Below are 15,177 nucleotides of genomic sequence, written 5' to 3' on the forward strand. Positions count from 1 at the left end.
CCTGTCAAACTGAAGTACACCAAAAAACGGAGCGGCTGACTAGTCTGACGTTTGCTAAACACAGAAAAATCTGTGTCAGCACATAAGTTGGAACACAAGAATCAGAATACTGTTGATCTGTGGTCATTTGCACTGCACGGACATAATATTGTTTATCCATCAGGGGGCACTATCCAGTTTATTTTTCAACTCGTTAAATGACCCATTTTAAGTCCCTTTCTGTTTTTTTATTTATATATTATGGTCAACGCACACAAAAGGAAAAAACAACATGTCTCAGATCATCATCATAAGATTTTCAAATATTGATCTGAGCCTTCAAAACTGAGTTTCAGTCGGGTTTAACTTTGAATCAATTATCCTGCAAAGAACCCTTTGTTTCCCTTTCAAAACAAAGCTCTGTTTCTATGCAGTAACAAGTACTTGTAGTGCAGTGTCGCATACTTTTATGAATCTCTTACGCTGCATTTTTCTTTGGAAAACACTACAAAGCAGTTGGCTGATGCTTCGGGCAGATGATTCAGTCATCAGGTCTGCAGCTCAGACCGCAAACAGAACTCTAAACCAAGACTTTGAGTGTGCAGATACTGAAACATGCAAACACACACAAACACCCTGACCGCGTGACTCCGTGTGCACGAGCGACTTTACGTGAACTCTGTCTCACCTCATCATCCTTGTACCAGGACAGACTCTCGGCGGTGAGGACAAACCAGTACTCCTTGGCGCCTCCCTTCATGATGCCGATGTTATTAATGGTCAGCCAGCCCTTCCTGATCACCTGAGAAACAGACGGATATAGTAGACACACAGAAAGGAAATGAGCTGAAACTCAACCACCAGTTGCACATTTCACAAAGTTAACATTAACATCCATCAACCTTTACATTTACAGACATTTACCACACACATATGTAGGCCTACCTACACAGCAGAAGTGAATGAGGCAACAAAAACGCTCAGCTAAACCACCAACACACTCCTCGCACTCGCTCTCTTTTTTCTCCTCAGCTCTCTTGTATTTCATTCCCTCCACTTTACAGTCACACATACAGTACGATGGTGTGCAGGTTATTTACCTTGAACCGATCGTTAACTCCTCTCTCCGGCTGAATGAGAATGTGGAGAGAATATTACAAAGCTATGCCAGCATAGGGCATTTAGTAAAAGGCCAAATACACACGACTGGTCAACTGCCAGCACATTACAGCCGGCTGCTGGGATGGCAGCAAGGGGACAGCAAGCAGGGTGAGGGACGAGGCAGATAAGGAGGCTGCAGTGGCCCGTGTCACCTTTTGAAGATCATGCAGTGAAATGCAGGCGATCCTGTTTTATGCTACACTGTAGGTATGAGCTTTGCAAATGGAAGCAGCAGATTAATTATCTGAGCAAGAGCATTTAAATGACATACATTCAATTCAATTGTTTCCCTTTAAAGTAGTTTAAAGCAGAATAAAAGAATTTAAAGCTGGAAATTACCTACCGACAATGTAAACCCATCGAAAATCTTTAAATAATTAATAATTAATCTCTATAAAGAGTTTATAATTCCTGAACATTTAGATTAGGATCTATCATAAGGTGTGGTTAGCTTTAAGCATAACTTCGTGGCCTGTAAAGGATTTTTTATATCTGAAAGATTATCTAAGACGCAGCGGTGTTTTCAGAAACATTTTTAATGTTGAGTTTGTACTTTCATGCTCTCCTAAATTTCCCTGCATGGAGGTCAGACCAGCAGTGAATGAGAAGAGCAGAAGCTTCGGGGTCTTTAAGGGCCAATGATATCCATCTATAAACAGGATGTTAAGTTCACCACTTTGCTTACAATGTGCCCCTAACCTTTGACCCTTCTCTGGGTGGAAGCAGTGACAGCTACAGGGATGCCATATGTCTGCAGGTATTCATGTCCTCTGGCCTTCTGTGTTACTTTGAATTTAGAAGAGGCAGGGGAACGCTAAGACCCCTTTGATCACTATTTCCAGGGAAAACATTTATCAGAATTTTTTCAGACTCTCTTCTTTTCTGTCTTTCGTCTTTACTGCTTCTTTAGACGTGTGACTCCCTCTTCATGTAGTTCAAGCTACTGCTGGGGGGCATCTATTTACTGCCAAAGCAAATCAACTGCAGAGCCAAAGCCACACTGAACATCTCCAAACTGGGCCTTTCTGAAAGATGCATGTGGGGTTCACGCACACACACACACACACGCACACACAAAATAACATTATATAACAGAGAATCACACTTCTTTTTATGTGTACAAAAGCTTTTTATGGCATATTTACAACCCTGAAATGTAATTGCGTTTCTGCGGGGATGACATAGCTGAAAAAAAGGAGCACAGGGAAGCAGCCAAGCATCTCTAACTACAGCCACCTGCTAATCTACTAGCACTTACTCTGAATGTTATTTCATACACAGACACTCACACACACACACTCATGTATCCACTATTAATTACAGCCTAAAATACATAAAAGACATACAAGTTTAAACATTTATAAACACATAAATCCTGATATATGTAACGTGTACGGATATGAGCTCATACATACAAATGCTCACCTGCAGACATGCACAGAATCACAACCCCCACACTACTCACCATGATTTCATCCTGAAGTGTAAAAGCCACAGAGAGAAGGAGGAAGGGACGAAAGAGAGCAAAGAAGAAAACACTCAGAAGAAACTTGAGGCAACAAAATGACAGATACTAAAACATACAGAGCTGAGAAGAAGAAGAAGAAGAGAGTAAAATAAAAATATGCTAAAAGTAGAAGAAGAATGCACAGGAAACGCTTCAAAACACTTTAAAAAAGCAACGTCATGCAAAAGCTGTTACTGAACCATAAATATGTAGCCATTACACTTAAATATTCAGTTACTGTACTGTGTTGTTTTTTTTTAATTAGAAGGCTTTCTATTGGGTGGAAAGATAATAACTGTTGTTGTCTTTAAAGCTTTAAACCGCAGGAGCTATCATGGTTTTTCACCAAAAGGACAAGCTGTTTCGTGACCACACAAGTGTTGTCCATTATTGTGTAACGTGTACAAGAGCAGCACAGGGTTGTGGCATTGTATAACCAATGGGCTGTTGCCCACTGTAACCATAGACCGTATAGCTGTGCAACATTTACCATGAGCGAAAACACAAGAGCTGAGTGCTAACAGAACTAAGCCTTAGGGTAAAACTTCATAAAGTTCAGCTGGCACGTTGCTTGCCAACAGACAAAACATATTTGGAGGAGTGGAATCATCATGTTACAGCAGCTGAAAGAGGCCTGGAGTGAACAGCACAGCCCTGCACTATTAAGCAAGAATACAGACAGCGTGTCTGCCTGTTAGTGATCGGAGTACCTGATTGCCGGCTGCTTTCTTCTTGCTCATTTGGTTGATCCTCTGCTGGGCACTGCACAACAAGACATGCGATACTGTACTTTGACCTTAAGTAGTAAAGACTTTCCACTGTAGCGGCAGCAGATTTCTAAACTTACTTGGCAAATCCGATGAAGTCCTCATGGTTAGTGTTCATATAGGACAGCTCAATGTCTATCAACAGCAACACCTGAACAGAGAGAGTAAAACAGTCAGTTTTATACTTATATATCATATTCTGGAGCCCTGGTCCCCAGCTTTCATTTTGTAATACATTCAGCTGTACTCAATGAATTAAATCTGAGCTACTTTCAATGTATCATTGAATCTGAATAATCTTTATTATCACTATACACACAGAGCAATGCAACATCACAAAACCGGTTTCTTGGAGTTTTCCTTTTTTTTTAACTTCTTTCTCGTAACAGTGTGTATGTGTGTGTGTGTGTGTGTGTGTGTGTGTGTGTGTGTGTGTGTGTGTGCGTATGTGCGTGTGCATTTACACGGAAATGTTTGGAAAGGTCATAGCATCCAGTGAAAATTCTAGGGGAACGAGGCAGCACAGAGGTTACACTGTCACCTCACAGCATGAAGTTCCTGATTCAAAACCCAGCTGGGAACTTTCCATGTTCTTCCTGTACCTACATGGGTTTCATTAGAGTGCTCTGGCTTCTGCCTAAAGACATGCATATTAGGTCAACTCACTCAAAAGCCACTGCATTAGGTACACCCTTTCATTTAATTTAGTCATGGTCAAGACCTATTCACGTTCAAAATAAGCATCAGAATAAGAAAGAAAGGTGATTGAAGTTATTCTGAATCTGGCATGGTTGTTGCCAGATGGGCCGGTCTGAGTATTTCAAAAACTGCTGATCTGCTGGGATTTTCCCACACAACCATCTCTAGGGTTTTATGGAGAATGGTTCAAAAAAGAGAAAATGAGCAGAAATTCTCTGGCTAAAAATGCCTTGCTGGTTCTCGAGGTCACAGGATAACGGTCAAACTGCTTCAAGCTGATAGGAAAGCAACCGAGGTATGCAGAAGAGCATCTCTTAATGTACAACATATCAAACCTTGAAGCAGATGGGCTTCAGCAGTAGACCACATCGGGTGCCACTGATCATTATATATAAACTATGAGCACTGTTGTTGACTATGTCGATCCCTTTATGACCACAGAATACAGAGCAGGGATTATGGATATGCAGCTGACAAACCTGCAGCATCTGTGTAATACCATCATATCAATATGGACCAAAATCTCAGAAGAATGTTTCCAGCATGTTAGTAAATCTCTGCTACACACAATAAAGGCAGTTCTGATGTAAAACAGGGTCTAGAACAGTACAAGCAAGCTGTAACTAATAAAGTGGCTGGTGGGTGTATGTGACTTAGGTAAAGTGCTTGAAGTGTTTAGAATAAAGCGCTGTATGAATTTATGGTAAAATGTGACTTGCAGTCTTAAGCACTGTGATTGGTCAGCAAGTAAAATTAAACTGATACACTTTACGAAAAACTATTTCAGCAGGAAGTGAGTAAGAACAAACTGTTAAAAGCCCCTGCTTCTCTGCAGAAATACTTTCTACATTACAAATTATTATATTCTCCATAAAAAAATGAATATGAAATAAGATTAAAGCACTAAATAGGAGCAGCTTGTAACTGAAAATGGTTTGCAGACATGGAAATTTTGAGATAATGGACCCCTAGTTGGAAACAGACCAGTGTAAAGATCTCACAGCCCGCTTTCATGAAAGAAAAATATCACAACTTTAAGAGACAACAAAGCACTTTCCTTCCTAAGACATCATGACGCGGTTATTATATAGAACAATGACAAATTCCAGCACACACCAGGATGCACACTGATCTAAAACATGACAAAACAATTCGTCCATATCATTGTTTTACGCAAACGTACCCCATTCCACACCATCACAACCCCCCCCACACACTTTACACTGTAGTTTGTCTGCTTTACCTGTTCTTTAGTACGGCTTTCTCTGTCCCTGATGTGCTGAGTGACAATTCTCTCCATCTCCTCTCTCAGCATGGGGTACTGAGCCAGCTGTGAGCACAGAAAACAGTAGGTAAGTAGCCCAAAAAACAAACACAGATCCCAACACATGCACACACTGTCACACATCAATGTACAAGATTCATTAAACAAATTTAAAAAAAGAAGATCTCACAGAACCACAGCACACAGTTCCACAACACAACAAAATACGTTACAGAAACACAATTAAACACGGTATGTTTGAGGGGGTCTGGGTTTATCGCAGACTCAGCTCTAGTCACTGCTCACCCTGAGTGGGTGTTGACTTGTGTTAGATAAAATAATACGTGCCAAATGTGCATTCGTTCCCACCGTGTAACAAATGTAAGAGAATAGAGCAAAGTCTGTGATTTTTCTTCTTTTTCACCACAAACACAGAATAAACAATGTTCCTGGCAGAAAAAGCTTTCTTTTTCCCAGCACACTGTGGGTCTTTTTCCATGAGCTCATTGCAAAACCCACGAACGCAGACGCTGGTGGGTCTCCAATGTGACACAAACACATTTGGAGAAGTGTGAGGAAAGAGAGAAAAGCAAAAAAAAATCAAATAATCGCAGCACGAGAAAGAAAGGCTTTCATGCAAGTTACAGTGCATCTTTGGAGGGTTAGTGAGTAGGTACCGATTGGCCTCTTTCGTTGTTTGGGAGCTTATTTAGCGCCTTCCAGGTCTGGTCCACTGACAGAGCAGATGACACCGATAAAGAAGAAACACTTTAAATAATTTTTGCCAGTATTTGAATTAAATAAGTGAGTTTTTCAGGTCTTACTGCCAATAATAATGAGTCTTTTCAACATCACACAGCATACACTGCATATCTAAAGTTTTAGTGGAGCGACGTGTTCCAGTGCAAATCATCTGAAGCATATCTGTGATATTTTGGGAATGTTGATTTTATTTAGAAGGCAGACGCTACTAACAACGTCATCACTGTGCCGTTACGAATGGAGACCGTTTTGACGAGAAGCATTTCATGTTTTTTGTACCAAATAGCGAAACGTTACGTGCGCCATATGGAAGCAGCTCAGTGGCAGATAATTTATGCAGGTAGAAAGATGCAACGCAACTTGACGACAGACACGATCTGTCAAAATCTGCTGCTGCGGTCAGTGACTTCAAAACTGACACTGAAAAAAGAGCAGTGGAGAGAAAAGAAGTGTTGAGAAAAAGGCTTCAGGCAGAGGCACTCACTTTGATTCAGGCTGGCATGCAATGCAAAGAAGCAGGGAAAGGGTGGAGGGCGGGAGACGGGGAGGTGTGGGAAGACTTCAAACTGACCCCCTTTGTGGATTTTCCCAAACACTGGGTATTATATTACAGTATCTTTTTGATACAATGAAATAACTGCAAAAGTGTGACAGTGAAGAGAAATCCAAAGGAGGTGGCACTGCTACTCTGTGCTGGTCAGTCGCTTAGCGAGGAAGCAGCCATTCAAAGGTTTGTGCAGGACGACGGGATGGAGAGGACGAAAGAGAAATGAAAGAAGAAATAAAGAGACGCTCGAATCACGTCAGTTAGTCAATGAGTGGAAGTACACAACCAGTCACTCCGGTATATTAAACCACACTGACAGAGACAGAAAACGTGTGATTTTAATCCGGTTAAATCAAATGGTTTTTAGACATCATGAAATATACTGTGGAAAAAAACAAAAAGCTGTCTAACATGCGGTGTGCTTGGTTGTCAATATAAGGCCGGTTATAACCGACAAAAAAAACCAAATGATAACGATAGTTTAGTTAAAATAAAGGTTACGTGGTTACATAAGGAGTAAGGATAGACTGATAATTGCTGATTAAAGTTTAGTGTTTCAAATTAAATGTGAACAAAACTTACATTAATTCATTCATTCATTCTTTATATATTGTGGGTCAGTTGACATATACTGCTCAACATTTTATGTCACTTTGGGGGGTTTTGTGTCTTTTTTTAATTGAAAAAAAAAATGCTTTTTTAATCAAAGATGTTGTAATTGTTGATTATGTTTATCACGGCTGATTAAAGTGGAGTCAGTGGAGTCTCTGGAGCATCAGACTTTGCAAATTTGCAAATCTCAAACTTGTGCACTACTCCCTTTACAGAGCAGCACAATGTGGCTCATGGGGTACCATTCAATTATGCAGCCTTTTCACGTCATTAGTATTGTACAAGCTCTGCATTGCCACATATGTTTGTACATGTTTCACTAAATCGCTGCACCTTTTTCCCACATAAAGATATAAGACTTTAGCACAGCAACGTAGCTTTTTATGCACAGTCTTCATATAACATTATTTAACATATATAAAATTTAGCATTGGCACTATTTTTGAAATATTAGCTAGTCATTGGATAAAAAAATTATTTTCTTCCTTATAACCAATAAATATAATATATAAGGTCTTTTTGGGATACAAATACTGTTTGTCTCTCATATATATCTTTATATAAAGTATGGGTAAAAAAAAATCTCCAGCTATCAGTCTACCCTTACCTGTAAGATTAACAGAGATAGCGAAAGTGGCTTGTTCTCTTTAACATTTTACCTTTTGGCTACACTTCTGTATGGTGAAGGTGAGTTCACTCACTACCATATCTATACACTTCAGTGTGGGCTCCTTCAGCTTTTGGATCTGCTTTTTCACTATGGCTTCAAAAGCCAGGTCGGGGGTGAATAGCCCCGTCCTGCAGAGATAGGCAGGCGGTATGAGAGAGAGAGGAGCAGGAAAGAAATAAAAATGGAAGAAATAGGTGGGGAAAGAGGAAAATTAAAAGCATCGAATGAAGAGTTGTAAGTGGAGGTAGAAAGGAAAAGACGGTAAAAAGATGAGACCAATTTAAAAGAAAGCCGTGAGAACAGATGGTGAGGGAGAGGGGCAGTAAACAGATGAGGCAGGTGAAAATTGGAGATGAAGCAGGAGAACAGAATGAAGATGACAAAGACAAGAGGGGGGAGGGTGTGTGGATGGGTGGGGGGGAAGGATAAACAGCACAGAAGGAAGAAAGTGCAAGTGAGACATTTGGTTTCCCCCTAAAGCCATTCTAAAACAGGACAGTGCTGGAGCCTCTCTCTATGAACAAAGAAGACGAGGAGGAGGAGAGTGAAAGAAATAGAAAGAGCTCCCAGCCTGCGTGACTCTGCCAGCCAAAAACTCCAAGCAACACACCACGAGACCGCAGCTGTGCACCCCAACCTCCAGCCAAAACAGCCTGATCTCCCCTGGTGTCGAACCCCTCTCCACCCAGCTCTCCTCTGACTTCCAGAGGGAGTCCGAGCATGATATTTATCATCCCAGCGCTGTCGCGCTCTTGAACTTGTTTGGTTACAGCCGATCCGCGTGGATAAAGATTGCTGCTCTTTTCTTTGGCCCCGCTTTCTCTCATCTTACGCTCAGAGTGCAGCCCCTGAGGCGTGAAGTTAAGCAGTAATTGTCATGGCTCCCGTCAGCTGCAGGTGCACGGCTGCAATCTCACACACGAGAAAGTTCGGATACTGAGGTCATCCAATACGCTTGCCAGGTATTCGAAATGAAAGACAGGATTTTATGCATATGTGTTTGTCTAGTTTGCACTAGAAAAGGTGGAAAGGGTGTTGCCCTCGTGATGTTACCCATCAGTTTACTCCGAGCATCACTGAATGCTCTGATAGCTTTCTAAGGCAGACGTATTCTGATGATCGCTCAGCGTTCCCACTCTGTTTCTTCAGCACAACCATCTACCACAGCCAGCCTGTCCAGCCAAACCCTCCACAGTACTACAGTAAGGTAGGGCAGGCACTTGTACAGCAGCCCACCCTGCCGCTCCAGGCTTCCCTCGCTGTCCAACAGCAGCGAGGGCTGGAGGGAGTCAGGTGGTTAGAGTGAAAGGGAGCGAACAGCAGAGGGACCGAAGAGGTCGAAAGGAAGAAAAAAAGCGCTAGCTTTTATTTTTTTACCTTCTTGGTACACTGCCTAACTGTATTGACTAGCTCAGAAATGACCATGTCCACACATTTGGTGCAAGGCTCTTTAATCTTCCCAATCTGCCTTTTCACAATGGTCTCAAAGGCCATGTCCGGGGTGAAGAGGCCAGTTCTGCCCGACACAGAGAGAAGCAGCCACAGGGCCGAAAGACGAAAGGAGGAGGAGTTGGTGGAAAGAAAGAAAAGAGAAGGAATAAAGAGGGTTGGGTAGAGAGGAGAGTGTTAATTATAAAGATTTACTCTCCATTTCTGAGTTTTAAACAGAAACAAGCAAAAATTCAGCAAAAGACAGGAAAAGGCAACGAACTGGGATGTGATCCTACACAGCAAATATTCAGTTGTTGTTATATTGTTTTAGACCAAAGAGTCCATCGTGTTACTCACATTAGTCATATACCTACCTTTTATAATCAAGCATCACAGCAAGTATTTTACACAGTACAGGGCTTAACAAATGTAATAGAGCACCTGTCATAAAAGCAAAGACTTTTTAAAAAATAGTTTCAAACTAAAAATAATTTATTCATAACTGTAACTTGACATCTTGATAAAAATAATAATTTCCTTTACTATTTTTTCAGCTTTTTATAATAAAACAGTCAATTTGAAAATTCAGTGATAACAACAATAATTTTACTATATAATTTCAATTAAAGAGCTTGTGTATATTGGTGGATTAACTACTGCAGGAACATAAAAATGATTTTAGCAATAACCAGTACTGTTATTTAGGGCTGCTGTGGAATTAACCTTAAAGTGGTTTAATAAAACTGTTAAGCAGTGTATGTGCAGTAATCCACATTTAAACAAATCTAACCACGGCTCAAAACAATCATTCACACTTTTGTTTCTCAAATAACTAAATGGAGAATCAGAGCAACTTTGGGGGTCACATATTTATTTTAACTAAAACTAAATTTACATTTTGGTTTTAAAATTTCAGCTTTTAATATTTGTTTTGTTTCTTATTTTGCTCTGTCTGGATTGTTTGTATTATCCTGTTTAGTCTACATATTATCTTACTTTTTTTTTATAAGTCTGTTTGTTGCACATAATTGTTGTGTTTTGCTCAGCTCTGGTTATTTTAAAACATACTAAAACCAGAAGCATGATTTTATTACACCAAAATGTGAAGAGCAACTATTTTTATCTTATCTCGCTTTTACATCCTAGATACCATCTATCTGGTATTTTAAAGACACATACATGAACGAACTATCCGTCTGGAGACATGAAGTAGAAACCAGAAGGGATAGAAATCCCAAATATTTTGCCACTAATGGAAATATATTAAATATGATTTCTTTGCACAGCTCATTTATATTTTATAAATATAAATATATATATACAAACCCACAAGTTTTGTCATATACTGTTGTTTGATTTTGACAAACAAAACTCTAAATCAAAGCTTAGCCAAATTTTTGGGGTGAAATAAAACAGACAGTAAACATGCACATCATCAGGAAGAGGGGACAAGAACATCCCAGAAATAAGGTACAGAGATGAAAAGCCCTTATATCAGCATGAATGTGCAACCACATAAAAAACGAGGGCACCCAGCAGTCACCAGCTGTGTCTGTTCCCAAACGACCCTGTGCTGAAGTATATTGTATAACCTTAGTGTGCAGCAGAGCCCTCAATTTGTGTTACTGCTGTCTTGGATTAGCAAGGAGGGTAGTTGCAGGTTAGATGTGACTGAGACAAAGAGATGGAGGGAGGTGAAGCAGAGAAAGAAGAGAGGGAAGGGTGGAGGGTGAGCTGGAAGGCGGACGTGCCTGATGCCATGAATGTTCTTGATAGCGTAGCTGATTTCCTTGCGGAGTTCTTTCTCGTCAAACTCCATCTGAAAGGCAGACAGAGAAAGGAAGATGTTGTTAAACATGCACATGCAGACTTTGTATTCTCCCTAACTCAGCGCTCGCTTTCATGTGACTTTGTTGACTATTCCTGCAACATCTGTTTTTAATATATTTGTCCAAGTATCTCCATTATATTTACTGCGATGCCACATTCTCCCCTGCTTTTACTCAAAATTTAATATTTTCTCTGAAGCGTGCACCATAAGCAAATAAAACATAATGATGAATTGACTTCTAGCTACCCGCTGCGGCTTCTAATGTATCTGGCAGGCTTTGAGGGTTTTCTGTGTTTTGAGTAAGTTTTCTGGTTAGGAAGCAACCTGCTCTTTTTTTTTTTACCTCAGCAGGAAACCAACACTGCCTTTTTTTTTTTTGCAACTTGGTCACAGACAGTAAGTTTTATATCCTCAAAGGGAGGGCGAGAGAGGACAGGGAAGAGGACTGGATGAAAAGCGGGGAAGAGGAAGGACGGGCATATTGTGAGAGAAAATGAACCAGACCAGAGGGAGCAAGCAAAGGCTTAGAGAGAAGGAGGTCGGAGAAGGTGGAAAAGAGGAGGACAGGCTTTGGATTAATACAAGGTGAAAGGCGGACAGAGAAGGCAAGGGGGAGGCTTTAAAAGTGGATGGAAATGGTGATGGAGTGAGAGAAACAGTGTGGGAGGTAAGGTGGGAGACGTCGGGGCGAAGAAGCTCAGGCACTTCCTTCTGGCGAGGAAAGCGGGACAATGAAGGGGAGAAATGTCATGATTTAAAGAGACTGAGAGAAACTTGACTTTAGGACCTTTTTTCTGTCTGCAGTGTCTAAAATACAGACGCAGAGTTATTACAAAGACAGTTCATCCAAAAACGAACTAGACTGTTTTGGAGTGAGTTGTCCATGTTTGGAAATCCAACTAAGAGGCACTTGCTTTTTGTTACAGACAGGGGTTTTTTTTCAGCAATGTATCTTTTGATAAATTATGACCCAGCTCCTCAGAAAGAAATGTACAAACCTTGTAGTGAGGAGACCTACTTTTCTTTCCTCCTAACAAACTAAATTTGCCGAAAAAATACAAAAACTAACATTACTGCTAATCCAAAGTTATTTATTTGATTTACAGACTTGAGCAACTCTTCATTTGTTTAGATTTAGCTTACAAGGGGATAGACTTTCTTGTATTTTTTTCTCCAGGCTTCCTGAAGGTCTTCCACAGTTTTTCTTTGGCTGCTTTTTCAGTCCAGTCCCTGACCCAGTCCCAGGGCCATTTTCAGAAGGATGTTTTTTGTTTATTGAGCTGCTTAACACTGACCTATGAATCATTCAAGCACACATAATTAGTTCCCACGTCTAAAAACTTGTCATATCTCAGCATTGTGTACAGTGTGGCTTAAAGAAATTTGAGGGAACTGGACAAGTGGAGTCTATCAGCTGATGAATAGGATCTAAAAGTCACATCCTTAAGAAATAGGGGGGAAAAAATCAAGTGAAGACATGATACAGGATGGCAAGGACCTACAGCCATCTCTAAAACACAGAAGAGACTCTGTCATGGTTTGTAGTTGGATTTAAGCCATCAATTTGGATCTGGTCAAAACTGATTGAATTATAAATGCAGGAAAGTAAAGTTAGATTTTGATTCACCATCTGCAAAGCTTCTGAGTGGCTAATTTTTCAGCATGACAATGATCCAAAACACACTACCAATACAGTAAAAGTATACCTGGATAGAAAAACACACAATGAAACACTGTCAGTCATGGATTGGGCTCCCCAGAGCCCGGACCATAACATTACTGAAGCAGTGTAGGATCAACATCCACAGAAGAGCTTTTAATGTCCTTCAGGAAGCCTGAATCCTGAATACTATAAGAAATTATAAGAACTCTTACCTTCATTTCCAATTGTTTTTAGAATATAAAGGTGATCATACCAAATATTGAATTTGAAGATCATTATAATTGGAGAAATTCCCTTGTTTTGCCTTATATACTGTATTTCTATGTATGTTTGCCCATGTTTTAAAAAAGGTGTGGCTCAAGACTTTTGAACAGCACTGGATTTACACTGTACAATAACAAGTACAATATAATCTAAAGGTTTCTAAGACACTAAACTGCCATATAAACCCTGTGCATAACTTCCTGACATCTCAAAACCTAGCAGACACACACCTTGACCAGTTCAAAGGGGAAGCGTTCATGGAAGATGCGATTGATCCTGGCACCGCCCGACAGCTCGGCTGTGTCGATCTGGTCCCCGGAGCCCTCTATGCATTTTTCAAAATCCACCGAGAACTGCTGCACCATCCTACGGGAAAAGACGCAGATATTAACATTTCCGTTTGTGTGTGTGTGTGTTTGTGTGTGTTTGTGTGCGTTTGTGTGCGCTTTGTCTCACTGCAGGAGAGCCTTGGTTTTGCGAGACGGATCATCAGGTCTGAAGTTCTTGTACTCCTCCACCTCCTTTTCGATGGACAGAAGCTGACTCTGGAGCTTGGCCCGCAGATTCGGCAGGGTGTCCCGGATGTGGTTGGTCAGTTGCTGTGCAGGTCAAAGGTCAGAATGTCAGAATAAGGTCACTAGAAAACTGAAATAGTGTTTCGGGAAAACATAGGAATGGACTCACTACATTCACATGTTTACACACCTGATTGAGGACTTTCTGGAGGTAGGGAGTTCCCATGCGGTCAGCCAGGTGTCTGTATGCCGGGTGGGAGAGAAAGAACTTCCTCTCGGCAGCCATTGCAGCATTAATGTCCTTCTTTCCATCTATGTCCTTCTGGCTTCTATTCACCACGCCAATGTAACCTGGACAAGCAGACAGAGAGCTCCACACTAAACCCTAAACACTGACAGATTTAGAGAAAACCATCCAACTCCTTTGATCGTTTCCTGACAGACTTGAAACGGGTATTGTAATTTGTCTGGAAGATAATACAGACTTGTGTTAGAGCAACACTGAACTTTTCTGGGTTCTTATTTTCTACCCATGACCTCAGGTTTGAACAGCCCCTCCAAGGACCCAACTGTTTCACATGTGTTTAATAATGTTAAACCACATTTTAAGAGACCTCAGACCGAGAACTTAAAAGAATATAGACAGGAGAAGAGAAAAGGAGGAAGAGGGATTTGCATAAAACCAGAAAGAGAGAAAGAATTCCTGGATGCGTTTCTTCTTTTAAGGCGGAGAGAGAAAAAAAAAAAAGAAATGCGGCGAAATAACCAGGAGAGGTTAGGTCACAAGGATCCTGTTTCACCTCCAGTTAAGCTTCCTCATGCATCACTCAGTTAAAAGCTGTTTCATGCTCTATAACTAAGGCAACTGTGAGCCAGCAGCCTTGTAAATGTGCATATCCACAGCGTTAGAGAGACGGGGAGAAAAAGAAGGGAGAGGGGGAAAAAAAGTATAGAAAAAACAAAGGAAATGGAAAATATTCAAAAGCACATGCCTGGGTTTTAACCAAGTGCAAATGGAAAAGAAAAGCACCACATCAGCACATTGCAATAAAGGGCAGCTCACAAATTACATGCGAGTTATTTTCCAAGACAGTGTTTTTATTTTTTTCTCTTTGCCCCTTCCCCTGCTTTTCCTTCCAGCTCTTCCTCTCTTTCACCCCTTTGTCTGTCTTTTGATTTCTTACACACCCTCCCACATCCCTTGGCCCTGTTTCTGTTCTTCGCTGCAGATGTTGGAAGAACTGAACAGCTCTGAGTTACCACAAGGGGGAAACAGTGCGTCGTTGCGACCGACCTGAAGGAGACAGAAAAGATGCTACTTTTTGTGCGAGCGTGCTATCGAGGTATTACGCACCTCTCCTGAGTGGAAGCAGCTTATTCTCCAGGATGTCTTTAGCATCGGTTCCCTCATCCATCAGGTCCAGCTTGGTGATCACACCGATGGTCCTTAAACCTACGTGCACACCCAGTCACGCAAATTTATTAACAGTATTTCATCATATGCA

At 40.9% G+C, this 15,177-nt stretch overlaps 1 protein-coding gene across 13 annotated transcripts in view; it reads right to left on the reverse strand.

The window, feature by feature from the left end:
• Positions 1–15,177, reverse strand: part of dnm1a (dynamin 1a) — a 51,316-nt gene that overhangs the window by 21,744 nt on the left and 14,395 nt on the right. For 7 of the 13 annotated variants that reach the window (XM_013268303.3, XM_005470354.4, XM_013268301.3 and 4 more), the window contains exons 5-16: positions 15,027–15,125; positions 13,863–14,023; positions 13,614–13,756; positions 13,388–13,523; positions 11,151–11,218; positions 9,346–9,484; positions 5,357–5,443; positions 3,495–3,565; positions 3,358–3,409; positions 2,606–2,617; positions 1,080–1,109; positions 668–781 (exon numbers count right to left, since the gene is read on the reverse strand). In XM_013268303.3, the coding sequence (XP_013123757.2) occupies positions 668–781; positions 1,080–1,109; positions 2,606–2,617; positions 3,358–3,409; positions 3,495–3,565; positions 5,357–5,443; positions 9,346–9,484; positions 11,151–11,218; positions 13,388–13,523; positions 13,614–13,756; positions 13,863–14,023; positions 15,027–15,125 (1,112 nt within the window). Of the gene's footprint in view, positions 1–667; positions 782–1,079; positions 1,110–2,605; positions 2,618–3,357; positions 3,410–3,494; positions 3,566–5,356; positions 5,444–7,957; positions 8,097–9,345; positions 9,485–11,150; positions 11,219–13,387; positions 13,524–13,613; positions 13,757–13,862; positions 14,024–15,026; positions 15,126–15,177 lie in introns of all 13 variants that reach the window. The other 6 variants (XM_013268307.3, XM_013268302.3, XM_013268305.2 and 3 more) reach the window with 3 other exon arrangements.

Source organism: Oreochromis niloticus, linkage group LG7, assembly GCF_001858045.2.
Source record: "Oreochromis niloticus isolate F11D_XX linkage group LG7, O_niloticus_UMD_NMBU, whole genome shotgun sequence".
Lineage (NCBI taxonomy): Eukaryota > Metazoa > Chordata > Actinopteri > Cichliformes > Cichlidae > Oreochromis > Oreochromis niloticus.